The sequence below is a fragment of the Pituophis catenifer genome, unplaced genomic scaffold, assembly GCF_029215685.1.
Source record: "Pituophis catenifer annectens isolate HBS135680 unplaced genomic scaffold, rPitCat1.0.hap2 SCAF_2, whole genome shotgun sequence".
Taxonomy (NCBI): Eukaryota; Metazoa; Chordata; class Lepidosauria; order Squamata; family Colubridae; genus Pituophis; species Pituophis catenifer.
This window is the reverse complement of record NW_027256882.1, coordinates 57,293,727-57,308,833: the sequence shown is the minus strand read 5'-3', so window position 1 is coordinate 57,308,833 and position 15,107 is coordinate 57,293,727. Positions and strand designations below refer to the sequence as shown.

General features: G+C 41.1%; 1 protein-coding gene across 1 annotated transcript in view; it reads left to right on the top strand.

Moving 5' to 3' along the window:
* Positions 1-14,700, top strand: part of SHQ1 (SHQ1, H/ACA ribonucleoprotein assembly factor) — an 85,868-nt gene extending 71,168 nt beyond the window's left edge. The window contains exon 11 of the mRNA XM_070933560.1: positions 13,804-14,700. Within this exon, the coding sequence (XP_070789661.1) occupies positions 13,804-14,386 (583 nt within the window). The 3' untranslated portion in view covers positions 14,387-14,700. The remainder of the gene's footprint in view (positions 1-13,803) is intronic.
* Positions 14,701-15,107: the final 407 nt, after the last annotated feature.

Here is a 15,107-nt window from a genome sequence, read left to right as displayed (position 1 = left end):
ACGCCCGTATGGACCAGGCTGTCGCTTGGTGCCCCTTGAGGAGGGTCTTTTCAGCTCGCTTATCCTCAGGTCTGAGAGAATCCTCAGGAGGCCCTGCTGGGTGGGTAGTATCAGTTAAGGCCACAATAGGAGAGTCAACCTTCGGAATCTGCAAAATATCTGCCAAAGGGGATGCAGAATTGTAGAGACGCTTGTCCAAGCCGTTAGGGCTAGGCCCTGCGCCAGGTAATGTCCATTGTCGCTGAAGGACATCAGTGAATAGCTTTGGAGCTGGAATGGTCTCAGGTTCGCTGGTATGTTCCGCGAACATGGCAGCCGCCGGATCCGAAGCCGAAGAAGATGGTGTAGCCGCAGGAGGAGAACCCAAACGGGTAACGGCAATAGCTTTAAAAAGCAAGGAGCGGAAGAGGTGCGGCTTAAATAGGCCAACAAAGGCCGGCTGATCGGGCCCCAAGCCTTCATCATCAGACCAAGCCAGATCTTGATAATCATCTCCTTCCGACAATGAAACTTGGTCAGGAGCAACATGGGAAGCAGAATGATCCTGATCTAGCAAGGAAACCTCCTGGGCGCCAGGAAGGGGATGAATAGAATCCCTTGATGGGACCGCAGTTGGCGCTTGGGTAAGGCAATCCGCGATAGATTGGCGGATCGCCCGAGAAATGAAGGCCTCCAAAGAGTCAGCCATTGGTGTCGAGAAAGCTGGCAGAACTGGAGGAGGTGCAGATGACAATACAGGGCGCTGGTCTGAATCAGGCAGCGTTTGGAATAACCTTTGAGGGTCTGAAGTAGTATCCTGAGAGTCTCCCAAAACATCTGGGGAAAGGTCTCTCACCGAGTGGGGAGAACGAGACCCAGGAGTAGGCAGAGAAGCGGACCGGCCAGAATGTGATTGCGCCCGCAGAAAGGCCTTTTCCATGGCCTTATGGCGACGTTGTTCCTCCCGGGAAGGCCCAGATGATGATTGCGCATTATTGCGCTTAGCCCGGGCTTTCTTGGCCGGAGGTGGCAGGGAGGATGAAGGGCCCTCCAGAGGGTCGCTAGGATGGCGCCTGCGGGAGGAGGAGGCCGTAGGTCTCTCGGAGTTGTTTCTGGCCGACGCCATTTTGAATTAATTATAGGCCTGAAATGGCGGCCTGAAATGGCGGCGAAAGGAGAGCGAGGGAGTAACAAGGCGATCCTTCCCAAAGCTGCTAGGGCTCTCGTTAGAAAAGGAGGGGAGCTGTCAAGATGATAATTTTCCGATCGCCCCCTCCGTTAAAACCGCCGCACCGGAAAGCCGTCAGAATCAGTGTCCCTGCTAGGCGAGCATGCGCCGGAGCGTTATCTCCCCGATCGCCTCTGGCGCGAGATTGAAGCGGGAGAAAAAACGCCGCAGAGGAATCGGCGTGACAGCCCTTGCGCTCAACAGCTGTGAGGAAGGGAGCGCTCTTCAGTCGCTAGCCTTTTCGGCACTACACGCGACTCCGGGGCTGTTTGAGATAGCTGAGATCGCTGAGGCCGGTAAAGCTGCTAGGCAACAGCCGTTTACACGCAGCTATTGCTAAGGGAGGCAAGAAATTACCTTTAGCCAGGCATAAAGTCAGCAGGACTGAAACGAAGGAACCTGAAATCAGTTCAACAATTGTCAGCAAATATAACCGATGAAAAAAGGGTCAGTCAGAGGAGGACACGTTCTGTCAGGCGAAGACCGAGACGAAGAACTGGGGCAGCCTTAAAGGGGCGGAGTTTTGCCTTTGGAAAGTGCTCGGTCATTGGCTAGACAGGACGTATACCCAGACTGACTGACGTTTTTCCACTGTGTTGGAGAATGGCTTCTTCCATTCATGGAAAAGCTTAAGATGTAAAGGAGATTTTTATTTTTTTTAATTTGATTTATATACCGCCCTTCTCCGGAGACTCAGGGCGGCTTACAATGCGTTAAGCAATAGCCTTCATACTTTTGTATATTTTATACAAAGTCAGCTTATTGCCCCCACAAACTGGGTCCTCATTTTACTTACCTTAGAAAGGATGGAAGGCTGAGTCAACCTTGAGCCTGGTGAGATTTGAACTTGCAGTAATTGCAGGCAGCTGATGTTAATAACAGTGCTTTAGTCTGCCGTGCCACCAGGGCTCTTTTGTGTCAGATTGACACTGGAGGAAACAAACTTCATTATTTTTCCCTTACTCTTCTGTATGTATTTGGAGGGCAATTCCATCTCATGCCTGATAGCTCTCAGGAATGGGAAGACAACCAGAGGACTATATGAGACTGAACCAATGAGACTGCTGTCAATCCCAAGCAGCCCCTTGGTTTACTAAACCGCTGTGGTGAAATAGGTGACTTAAAAATCAGTGAGAAAACTAGAAGTTGACATGACAATGAATGCTGGTAAGAACTCAGCACTCTGACATAGTAATGGCAAGAGCACAGAGCTCAAGTATACAGATACTTAGTTAACTGCTGATGTCCACTTGCAGCCTTGTTGAGAGTGATCTGGATCTTTTAGGAATAAAACATAGGTATAAAGGATGTATTTTTTCAGGTTTCTTGATAAAGTTGTTCATAATCATTCCAGTTGGGCAGAATCTATTTTAATGAAAAGTATCTCCTTCTGTTGCTACCTGGGATTTGATCCATCTTGAGCTTGAATCATCTTGAGCTTAAATAGGGTTGTCTATGCTTTGAATTCTGCCACCTGCGGGCTGAAGCAAGACTCTCTTCTCTTCTTTTGGATGCTGGAGGAAGTGCAAACAGCTGGCACCAGGAGATAGTCAGTGATGAAGCTGTAATACTACTTCATTATCAAGCTTTGCAAACCAAGACTACATGGATTTCTGGAAGGACTTTTACTACCAGCAGCGTAATGTAACAGAATCTTGAAAACCTACCAAAGTAATTCTCCCTCACGTGGAAGAATTGCTGAAATCTCTTTCTCACAACCCTCCTTGAGCTCCCTTGGGCTCAAGACGCTCTTCTGTAATAGACCTTGATTTCTGCACCTTCCGTATTCCTCAGGTCTGTTAGACATTCAATCACACCTTCTAAAGAAGGCTACTGCTTATGGCAACTTTTGCCCAGTTTCCAATCTCCCCTTTCTTACAAAAGGGGCATTTGAAAAGGTGGCAGCAAAGTAATTTAGAGAAAATGGATTCCCTAGATTCTGTCCAGTGAAGATTTGGATCTGGTCATAGGACAGGAGCTGCATTTGTGATTCTGGTTGGTTCTATCTGTACTTCAACAGATGAAGTATGCTCCTTCTTCTCCTATTAGTTCTCTCAGTGGTTTTTGACAGTCTCAGTCCTTCTAGATTGTCTACAAGAATTGCAGATTGTGGGCGTTGTTTTACAGTACTTCCACTGCTAATTCAATGAGCATTCTAAGTCAGTTGTCATAGCAGGGAATAGTACTGAAACCTCTGGAAACCCCAGTTTAATGATGTTTGGTGCTTTCTCCCATGTTATTTAACCCCCATATTATTTAACACTTACTAGAAATTTCTGGGGAAGATCATTCATAGTGTGTTGACATATCACTAATGTGGCAAAAATCCCCAGCTATCTATTGTGACCTCAGGTTGAGCCAAGATGCTTTTAAAATCCTACAGTGGGCAGTACAATTCAGATTAGTACAACCTGGATAGAATTCAACCAGAATAGAGCTAGAAGGGACCTTGGGAGTCTTCTAATCCAACCCCCTGCTCAAACAGGAGACCCTATATCATTTCAGACAGGTGGCTGTCTAGACTTTTCTTGAAAACCTCCAGTGATGAAGCCCCTACAGCTTCTCTATGAATTGCTTGTCATCCATAGACATTGTGGTGATCTTATAACATTTACTCCAAAAGATACAAGGAGCCGAGGTGGCGCAGTGGTTAGAGTGCAGTACTGCAGCTACTTCAGCTGACTGCTAGTTCAGCAGATCAGCGGATCAAATCTCACCAGCTCAAGGTTGACTCAGCCTTCCATCCTTCTGAGGTGGGTAAAATGAGGACCCAGATTGTTGGGGGCAATATGCTATTTAGTATACTGTCTTTGGTGCAAGCCGCCCAGAGTCCTCGGAGAGTGGGCGGCATAGAAATATGAATAATAAAAAAATAAAAAAAATACTCTGGATAACATGTTGCTGCCCCCGACAGAGTTGGTTCACGACTAGGAGATTCTCCTAAATTTGGCTTTCCTTCTTAAATAGCAGGTGAAAGCCATGGACAGGGCAGGCTTTGTCCAGCTTCAGCTAGTGCCAAGGAGTCTTGACAATATAACTAATGATCTGATCACCATCAGACTTGATTAGTGCAATGTGGGGCTATTTTGGAGATGACCTAGAAGCTATTGAACAGTTGAGGCAAGCTGCAGCTACTAGACTCCTGATGGATCACTCCAGTTAAACAAGAATAATGCCTATTCTAAAGTTACTACCTTAGTTGTCAGTAGGCTTCTTGGTATAGTACAAGTGCTGGTTAGTATTTTAAAACTTGACAGCAAACACTGGAATACATCAACATTGAATGGCAAAATTGAATCGACCCATCCAGTCCAATAATCTAGAAAAGGCCTACTTTAGTTCTCACCCTGTGAGTTTATGGCATATGGTTTGAGTAACAGACATTCTCAATGATGATGGAATACTATCACCCAGCATGCAACCAATGATTTTTTCTATAAAGGTACAGTATAACATTTCTATACATCTGTTGCCATTAAAATACAGTTTGCAGCATAAATAGTTATCGTTTAAAGTTGGTAATTGGGACTGGGAGGTCTTGCTTAGTGACATAGTCATAAAAAACAATGTGATATGACCACAGAAATTTATGAAAGTCAATGTAGCAGTTCTGCTTGCTGTCGTCAATTCAATCCCACACAGTTATTAAGCATGACATCACATGATTGCCATTTGTGACCTCCTGCTGGCTTCCTCATTGACTTTGCTTGTCATAAACCAGCAATGTGGGTCACAGATGGCAATCATGTAACCATAGGATGCTGCAAATATATTAAGTGCGAGCCAGTTGCCAAGCATCTGAATCACGATCATGTCCTGTGGGGATGCTCTGGTGGCCACAACTAGTACGAAGTCTCATTGTAAGTCCCCCTTGTTCAGCATTGTGGCAGCTTTCAACAATCGCTGAACAAATGAGGACTACTTGTAGTAAACTCAATATTTTCATGGAAGCATGAATTTTGTTTTCTCAAAGTCTTCTCTCATATCAAAGCACTATTTTTCTTTTTCTGATAAATGAAACATATGCACAATGGGTTTTGGCTACATGCTTCTCTTCATTTAAGAAAAAAAAATCTGCAAAGAAATTTGTTTTTTGTGGTGATAGTAATGAAATTGTAGTGGAATTACTTTGAATGGGTCTATTCCTGGTTTCTTTCAAGGAAAATGATACCTGCATTGCTCAGGAGAAAGCATGGAGGTTGGATAAGACAGAGATGGAAGATTTCTTCAAAGAAAGGATCTACTGGATGGGGAAGGTTGAGGTGAACAAGAAAGTAGAGACAGAAAATGATTAGGAGCAAGAAACAAATTCTTCTAATTTAGAAAAAATGCTTAAAAAATTAAAGGACAAAAAGTACAGTGTTAAAAGCACAGCTGAAGATCTATATCTAAGAGCATGTTCTTGCTTCCACAGTGATAATTTTTCCATTTGTTTTAAATTATAAGGCTAGTAAGGTAAACTTTAGATTTATACCCTACTATTTACCTAGGGAATACATATGCTGGAATGACTAGACCGGGAAACTGAAAAATATTTCCAGAGAAAAGCCATGCCAAATCAGCCCCAACCTGTTGAGAAGAGAACTACACAGATGTGCTCCTGTAATCACCAGGATTTATGTCCAGCTCAACCAGGCTTCTTCCTTCATATGCACAACACCAAGAAGCCCCCGGAATAGTTTGAAGTTTGTTCAGGCGAGGTTTCCCCTTCCCAGAATTATAACCCAGGAATGGTTCTTTCTTTTTTTTTTTGAATAATTTTTTTTTTATATTTTATACATCTCATTTCGTGAATGGTTTGATTACCGGGTTTCATACATTCTAACATAAATAATCATAACAATATTATTCTTAATCATTGCAGTCCATTTTCAGTTTTGAATTTACTAACATATAGTTTCTGCTATCATCTTTCAACTCTAAATCTTCTCATAATTCTATCATACTTCATATCCTCTTAATATCTCTTTTTACTATTTTCCCCCTCATATTTCTACTTCCATTTTAGCCCTCTTTTTTTCCCCTTCCCCTATCAGTCTAATAATCAAAGATGTGATCTTTCCTTTTTCCATTATTCAATATTCCAATATGTCAATCATAATCTTTTTCTAACTTTGTTAATAATCACATTTTAATGTCTATAATAATGTCTACAGTCCTTCATTACTTATATTCATTACATTGCTACCTTCCTAACATATATTCAAAAATGATTTTTATCTCTTACACCACATATAAACAATTATCCAAATTATATAATTTTCATACACTTTGTTAAGGTACTTTCATAAAATGCATTACTTCACACTAGTCCAGGAAAGGTTCTTGATAATGTAACTGTCTTCCTCAGATGGCATGTCCTTGTCATCCTCTTGACTTTGTGTTTTACTGTTTTACTTGCTCTGGTTTGTCAGGAAAAGAGAGACATGTTGGAGGTACCCATGTGACAGGAAATTCTGCCTGTTGCGCTTGTTTTCTGAGCAGAATGCATGTTATATCCTTGCTTTTGATAAGATGTCAGGACTGTGATTTTCAGCACAAATGGAAGACAAGGGATTATGTCTGTATCTTTAAAAATAAACACCAGTGTCTTGTTTGAATGAGTCATACGTTTGCCTGGCTCCTTGCCAGAATTGTGAAGTGCTTATAATGCTCCTGGTGTTATGAAGTTTGCTGATCTGGCTGTCAGCCAAACATATGTAATATTCATTCTGATAACATGGATGTTTGTCTTTTGAAAGGAACGGCTGCTGTTCCGAGGTTTCTTTGTGCACACTAGAGTTTAAATACTTGAATAGCTCTCCATCTTTAATGCTGAGGAAACAGAAAGATTACAGCAAAGCACCAGTATTTTTTCTTCTCTTTAAAAGGAATCTGCAACTGATTTATAAATGATTTTTAAATGTGTCAAAAAAGTATTTAATAAATAATAAAATTATTGTATATCTCTTTAAGGTTTTAGGGAGCTTAAATAGTATATATGTCATGGGAAGTTTATTTTTCTCCATAGTCAAAGATAGATAACTGACAAATAGCAAGTTTACATCAGGGTAGGTTCCACTTTCCTTTACTACCGGTTCGCAGTGGGAGCGCGCGTCCATGCACAGATCACCCATGATGATGTGGCAGGTGGGCGGAGCTTCCCGCTAGTTTTACTACCGCTTCTATAGAACCGGACTAAACCAGGAGCAGCCCACCACTGGTTTACATCAGTCCATTTCTAGAAAAACCAAAGAATACGAAACACCAGCCCTAAATTAAGTAGTTCCTAATTGTAGATTTGGTTAAAACTGTGGGCCAGCTCTAATTTACTGGAACATGAAATGCCTGGAAACATTGAAAAGGATATTGATCCAGACTTATGCTAAGATCCTAGTTCTTTCATTTATCAGCCTCTCAGGTATGAGTTAATATATTTTTGTTGGCAGTAGGAGGTTTTGGGGACATTTGTATTCGCCTTTTGGTTCAAAAGGAGTGGTGGTATAAATAAGTTAGATATTAATTAAATCTTGAGATTGAAATGGTTTAAAATAGAGACTATAATTAAGAGAAGTCAGCTGTCCTGTCATATGTAATTAAGCGATAGAAAAATGCCTACAATATTGGTAAGTTAAGTATATTATGTTCTGGATGATTTGTGAGGTTCTTCGGTGTATGTAAATATATTTTTGACAAAGAAGAGAATAAAACAATAGTATTGCATGAAATGAGCAAGAGTGAGAGTAAGGAGGAAAAGGAAATCAGGCGTGAATAGCAGACACATGCTGGCATTTTTTGTTTTAGTTGTAGTTTTTTGTTCGGGTTTTATTTTGTTTTTGCAGCAGAGGGGTTTTTTTCTCAGGCTATCAATCAACTTTTCACCACTTCCTGCAACAGCAGGTCTGCAATAAATCCCGCTGTAACTGATTGGGTTTCATTTCCTCTGCCAAAGTCTACTAACCTGCGAGGCATGACACAGTGACACCAGAGCGAGCAGCTGATAATGTAATACACAACTCCTGTGAGGCAAAAGTTAAAAGTGCTTGTTCTCTCAGCCGAATGATTTTAAAGATCTTTATATTCTAGTTCCCAGGAGGGATAATTACTCCGTATAACACAGAGAGCATTTCTTAATCTCCTAAAGGAATTTTATTTAAAAGTGTGTGGAAAGGACGGAGACAACTGGATGGCGTGGGTTTTGTTTTTTCTTTTTTCTTTTTAATGTTCTCAGCCCTTTCTAAATTACCTTCATTCCAGGGGGCAATGCAGCCTCGGAAAACATGTTCCAGCAGAATGTTCAACCCCAATTATAAGACTATTAAGAGAAAGGTGGTAGCTCAGCAGCTAAGTGTGGAGAGCACATGCTAGGTTCAAATTCCTGATGCTGCCACTTAAAAGAGTCTGAGGAACCAGAGCCTGGAGAAACAGCTGTTGCAGACCTGGAGAATTGGCGGGAGATAATGATGATAATTATGCTGAAGGATCTGCCCTTGCTCTTCTATATTCCCTAAATATTATCTATGTGAAAATATTTTAAAAGGATCAAATAGCATTGAATTCTCTAGAGTCTTTAAGAAAAAAATGACACATTAAAAATTTCAGTTCAGTTTCCCTTAATCCAATTAACACATTTTGTTCCTGTATGACATAATGTAGTTAGCTATAGAGACCAGGTATTTAAATAAGTGTGCAGACTATACATTTTTTTAGTTAACAAGCAGGTGGCTTTCATAAAATGGGGAAAGATTCTAGAAGAAACCATTCTCACTTGCATCTGCTCATCTATACAATCGGCACGCCTTCAAACATACCATTCATGCCACGCTGACAGGGAGGGATGCTAATTGTGGCTGTGTTGTTCCTACCCAGTGAGAGTGATAAAGAGGCAAGCGCCATTTCTTTTTTTAATTTGAACAGTTTGCATGTGTCTGTATTCACAGGCTTTTACCAAACTGAAGCAATGCCATGACTGAAATGAATTTGACCAAAAATGTAAACAGGAAAAAGGGGAAGTACATTCCCAAGCATGCACAAAAATAAAGATGTCATTGGCCCAAAGTAATACAAATTAGCATTCTTCTTTGGGGGCCCTTTAAGAAGCATATTTCCATGTCCTCTAATTGCGCTGTGCTTTTTAAGCAAGGCTGAAGAATTTTAATTTACAATGAAATCTTTCTTCCTTTCTTTCGCATTCCTGAGATTCCATCTCCCACCACTAGCGCCCATTTATAACAATAGCAATAGCACTTGGATTTATATATCGCTTCATAGTGCTTTCCATCCCACTCTAAGCAGTTTATAGAGTCAGTTTATTGCCCCCAGCAATCTGGGTCCTCTTTTTACTGACTCAGAAGGCTGGAAGGCTGAGTCAACTTTAAGCCGGTGAGAATCGAACTGCTGACAGTCAGCAGAATTAGCCTGCAATACTGCATTCTAACCACTGCACCACCACATCTCTTATGCATTCCCTTCCTTTGTACTCTGAAGATTAGAGGTGCCCAGATTAGCTGTTGGGCAAGTTGATGTGGAAAGGAAAATCCCTTGTTAACTTTTGGTCCTGGACATTGATGTTGGAAATAAAGAAGACCACAGTTTACATTTGCTGAGTGAATAATGGTCTTGGCACAGATTGCTTATACCAGTAAAGGTACTTAAATGTGCTATCTGGATCCATTTCATCTGGGCTTTCAACCAAGATAAGTACTGTGATGCCTTGGTTGAAATTGGATGGGATAAATGCAGACTTGCTAATTTTCCCAAACTGCTCACAACTTTTGTTGTTATGACTATTCTTCAGGATTGTCAGGAAGGATTGGATATTGAGCACAGTGCTGCAGATTTACTATATAAGCCTGGATTTCTGACCTCTAATATCCTACAATGTTTTAACTTGTCCCTCTTGACATTCAATAGCTACATGAAGCACTAAGGATGATCATTCAGAACTTGGAATGATCTGTTTCTGCTTTCCAGCTACTCTTAAGGAAGCATTGTCTAAACTCTGTGACACATGGATGAGGGAGAACAAGCTACCATTTAATCCAGACACAAGACTGCTATTGTCAGTAGAGAGTTGATTTAGGATTAAAGTTCAAACAGCCATGCATTCTTCTGAAGGAAACATATATACTGTATTCACTCTGAAAATGCAACTTGATCTTCATCTGTTACCGAATTTACAGGAATCATGTGAAGCTTGTATAATAGGGTGTTGGGCATTTGTTGCCAGGACCCTTTCGAGCATAATTTGAACTGGTGATATTGACCTTTTTGGTAACAGAGCATTCAAGAATTACCTCTCACCCTTTCAGGAAACAGAAAATCTGTAAACCTGCACCTGCTTAATCAGGCTTGTAATTGTTAATTGATCTCAGTGTTACGTTAATTTTATATTTTTTTATAAAATGTTGTTGGCTATCATGAATAAATAGATGTAACATAAAGTCTCCAGTGGTTTACAGGCTGCTGGATAGTATCAGGAAGTGATTTTAAAATATTTGGGGAGGGGAGTTGGCTCTTTTTTCCTTAATATTTTAGAAATACCCTTGCAGTTTGTTGAATTCATATTTCTCCAGATTACAAATCCAATGCAGCTTTTATTATCCACATGGTTTAAGGGAAAATGGCAGGGAAAGTGCTATGGGATTAATTTACCCCACTCATTCCAGTGGAAAGGGCCTACTTCAGTTCCCATCAGCCAAAGAATTTCAACTAGAGGGGTCCAGGAGAAGAGCCTTTTGGAATAGTCTCCTCTCAGAGATGAGATCTCCCACAACCGCCCCACACAGACACACACACACACTCTAATGGTTTTCTGGAAAAGCCTAAAAACTTGTCTTTACCTTTTGGCCTGGTATCCTGACATCCGCTACATTGAACGTGGCTGATGAGATAGAGAAAAAGCTCCTGCAAGCTGACCATCACCTTGCTTTTTAATTTTAATTTGTAGATTTTTATTCTATTTGAATTATTCTTTTGCTTTTTAACTTTTTAAACACTTTTTAACTTTTAATATATTGTAAACATTGCCCAGAGTCACCAGATCGTGATGGACAACATAGAAATCCAATAAATAAAAATAATAAAATAAAATAAAATAATGACTAGAGTCTGAAAAGCATTTTATAAAGACCAGCTAGCCAGCAATTCTGCATCTAGGACATGCAGAAGACACCCTGTCTCAGCTAATACCCACCAGTTATTATTCAGAGGGATACTGCCTTTAATCCTGAAAATGTGATTTGATCATTGATCCTGATTAAGAGCAGTGGGAGAGGGTGGTACTTCACATTTTATTCTTCTAACTATCCTGACACAGCTGAGATCTCCTGTCTGTTTAACATCTACATCAGGGAGCCCGCAGGCTGGATGTGTCACGAGCTGGCCACGTCCATCCCATGTTTAGCGAAGGGGAACACAGTCATGATACATCACATGATGACAACGTGAGTTTGACACCCCTGGCCTGCTCTCAAGTTGCCATAAGAAAGGGGGGATGGGAAACCGATGAAACGGCACGGCAGCCAAAGACAGATGCACATTCCAGACTTATCTCTCTCAAGGCTGTATCCTAGGGTTACCCACAGTGGCCGGAGGGGAGTGGTTTCTACAATCCGCGAAATTGCTCCGTTGGGGAATGTGATTGATGACACAACCTGGGAGGAGGGGGAAAACAGGGTCATGATTGGGGCATAAATTACGTAGGATCAGAGCTGGCTTCACTTGCCTGCATGAAGCTCCTAATAAATAACTGGATTTCTTTTAAAGCTTGGCTCAAGGCTCATGATTTAATTAGGAACCCTGTCACCTGATCTACATGAAGCAATTGATAGAGGTCATTTTTAGCCATGGTGTGAGGTATCATCATTATACATCATACCTCACTTCAAATTGCTTACATCAGGTGAAATAAGCAATGCTATTGATATTCTGTCTTGATATTAACTTGGGGATTTAGATAGGGGTCAAGAGGCTTCAGCGTAACACTGACGGCTTTTAGGGCCATCAGCATTTGAGAGTTTAACATCTTTAGTTTTGGGTGGGGTGGCACTGCTCCAGACCAACTCAGTGCACTATCTGGTGATCCTTATGGAACTCACGACTCATATTCACTGAACAAATGGCAATCATGGCTGAGAAGAACTTTGCACAACTTTGGGTCATAGGCCACTTGTTCTTATTCCTAGACCAGGAGACCCTGCACTCATTCACTCATGCCCTTGTCACCTCCCACATGTATTAGTGTAACATGATGTACATGGGACTGGCCTTGAAGAGTATCTGGAAACTGATACTAAATGAATAATGTGGGAACCTAGATCAGTACACTTTACACCTCTGCTCTGATAGCTGCATTGGTTAGCAGTTTGCTTCTGGGTTCAAGTCATGGTGCTGGTAATTACTGCGAAAAGCCCTACATAGCATGGGGCTGGATTATTTGAGGGACTGCCTCTCCCAATCATCTCTATCTGCCCCATCAGATTTAGCACAAAGGACATGTTGCTGATCCCATCCAGGAAGGTGTATTGCCTGATAGGATCCAAGAGGAGAGCCTTTTCTGCAGTGGCACCCATACTCTGATACATCATTCTCGCTGAGGTCAGATTGGCCCCAACTTTGCTGGCTTTCCAGAAGGACCTGAAGTGATGACTTTGTCACCAGATCAGGTGTGGTCTGATAAAGTGGGTCTGAAGCAGGGGTGAAATCCAGCAGGTTCTAACAGGTTCTGGAGAACTAAGAGTGGAAATTTTGAGTAGTTCGGAGAACCGGTAGCGGAAATTTTGAGTAGTTCAGAGAACCGGCAAATACCACCTCTGCCTGGCCCCAGAGTGGGGAGAGAATGGGGATTTTGCAGTATCCTTCCCCTGGAGTGAGATGGGAATGGAGATTTTGCAATCGTTCCCCTGCCATGCCCACTAAGCCACGCCCACAGAACCAGTAGTCAAAAAAAAATTGAATTTCACCACTGGTCTGGAGCCTGCAAAGTGGCTGTATTGCTACTTTGAAAATGAGTTCATCATCCTGCAAATTATGCTTTTAACATAATGGGTTTATTGTTTTTAAGTTTAAAATGAATTTTCCTGCTTTGTTTAGTTATTTCATTCTATTGTTTTTGTGTTTATTTTTATACGCCACCCATAGACATGTGTGTGAGACAAGTGGCTATATAAACTCACCAAGTACAAAAATAAATCTAGTCTGCAGGGATATGTGTTTATCAGAGAAACGATGGGAAGGGAGATAGGAAGAGAAGCTTTCCTGGCCCCATTCACCCATTATCCACTGCCAAGCCTAACAATTGGGCAGCTGTCAAAGGAGTCTCCAGTCATTAATGCTTTCGCCCCCCTGAAGAATGTTGTCAACCCTTTTATCCCATCACTACCGAATTTACTGAGGAATTTTAGCAATCGTGGAGTTAAGGGGAAAGATACTTTTATAAATCAGACAGACAAAAAAACCAAGAAGCATGATTGACACTCCGTTGATGAATAATCAGAAAATCTGCTCATGGGAGCCCTTGTTACTTACTGTCTTGTGTATTATTTGCATTGGTTTAGTCACTTTTGCATTCGTATCATTCAGAACACTGAATGTTTTTTCCATCTTCCCTTCCACAGGTCAAAGAAGTTGGCAGCGCTCGCTGAATGCGTGCGGAAAGCAGAGCTGAGTAAGGAGGACTTGGGTTTTGAATTAAATGAGTTGGAAACAGCCGCGCTTCTGGTACACAAGGAAGAGAAAGAGTTAAAAGCAATTGACGCAGGCAATTCTGAGCAGCAGCTGCCGCCTCCCTCCCAAGAAGATGCCAGTGAATTCGAGGACTCGGGCAGCACTTCATCATACGAGACAGAAGTCTCTGATTCGGATGAACAAGAGTCTTCAGCCAGCGAAGATGGGAAAATAAATCCTTTACAATGCACACTCGTAGAGGAGAGGACAGCCCCACTTATTGATGATAATGGATTAAGGCGAGACACAGGCACTTTGACACTGGAGGGTAGTAATGAAAAATCAAAGCTTTCTCTACAGTCTACATCTGTTTCGGGAGAACTGATAGAGGAATTAGAAAAGCAAATGCAGGCGGCAGTAAGGCTGATGGACCTGCCTGAAACTGCACCTTCTCTAAGGGATGATGGCCAGGACTGCAACAGCTCTTCACAAGAGATGGGGACCAATTGCACAGTTCAGCCTGGAGGATCCTAATTAGAAGGAACATTTTACTGGATCCTAATTAAAATTTCTTGGAGGTGACTCCAAAGTTTTTGGGTATTACAGATGAAGTTTCTTAGACAATAATTAGGGAGAATTTGTTAATATATGGAAGCAAAACTAGTATTTCTTTTTTAAATATGGGTGTCCTTCATCAAGATCTTCATGAGATAAAAGTGTTCTAAATATATAACAGTAATCCAGTCTAATTTAATTTTGATACCTAAGAGAAGATTTTTCTATAATCTTAACATTACAATAGTTTAATTGCATTAGGAAAGTATAAAATATGGAAGAAGGTTACTGGTTTCTGGGGGGAAAAGTATGCTTAACTATTTTTGTATTTTAAAATTAATTTTGTTAACAGCTTAATATCTTGTTTATTTTGAGGTGCTTGTGCCTGAGTAGAAGTAAAAAGCCTTGTAGTTTCCAGATATTTGCATGTAGTGTCTTTGGCTTTCAACTTGATTTCTATATGCAGCATGTTCAATCTCTGTTCAGATTAATGGTAATAATATTTCCCAGTACTGAATTTTGTGGAATTTACTGAGACTTACTGCAGGCAGTGATGGGAAAGAGATTGGTTCAGTTAATATTGTACTATGAACCAATCTAAATTCAATTCTTTAAACATACCAGAAGTTGGAATCCAGATATTTCTCAATATTTCTTTTTATGCAAATCATGCAATGTAATTGTCTTATCAAAAATTTGA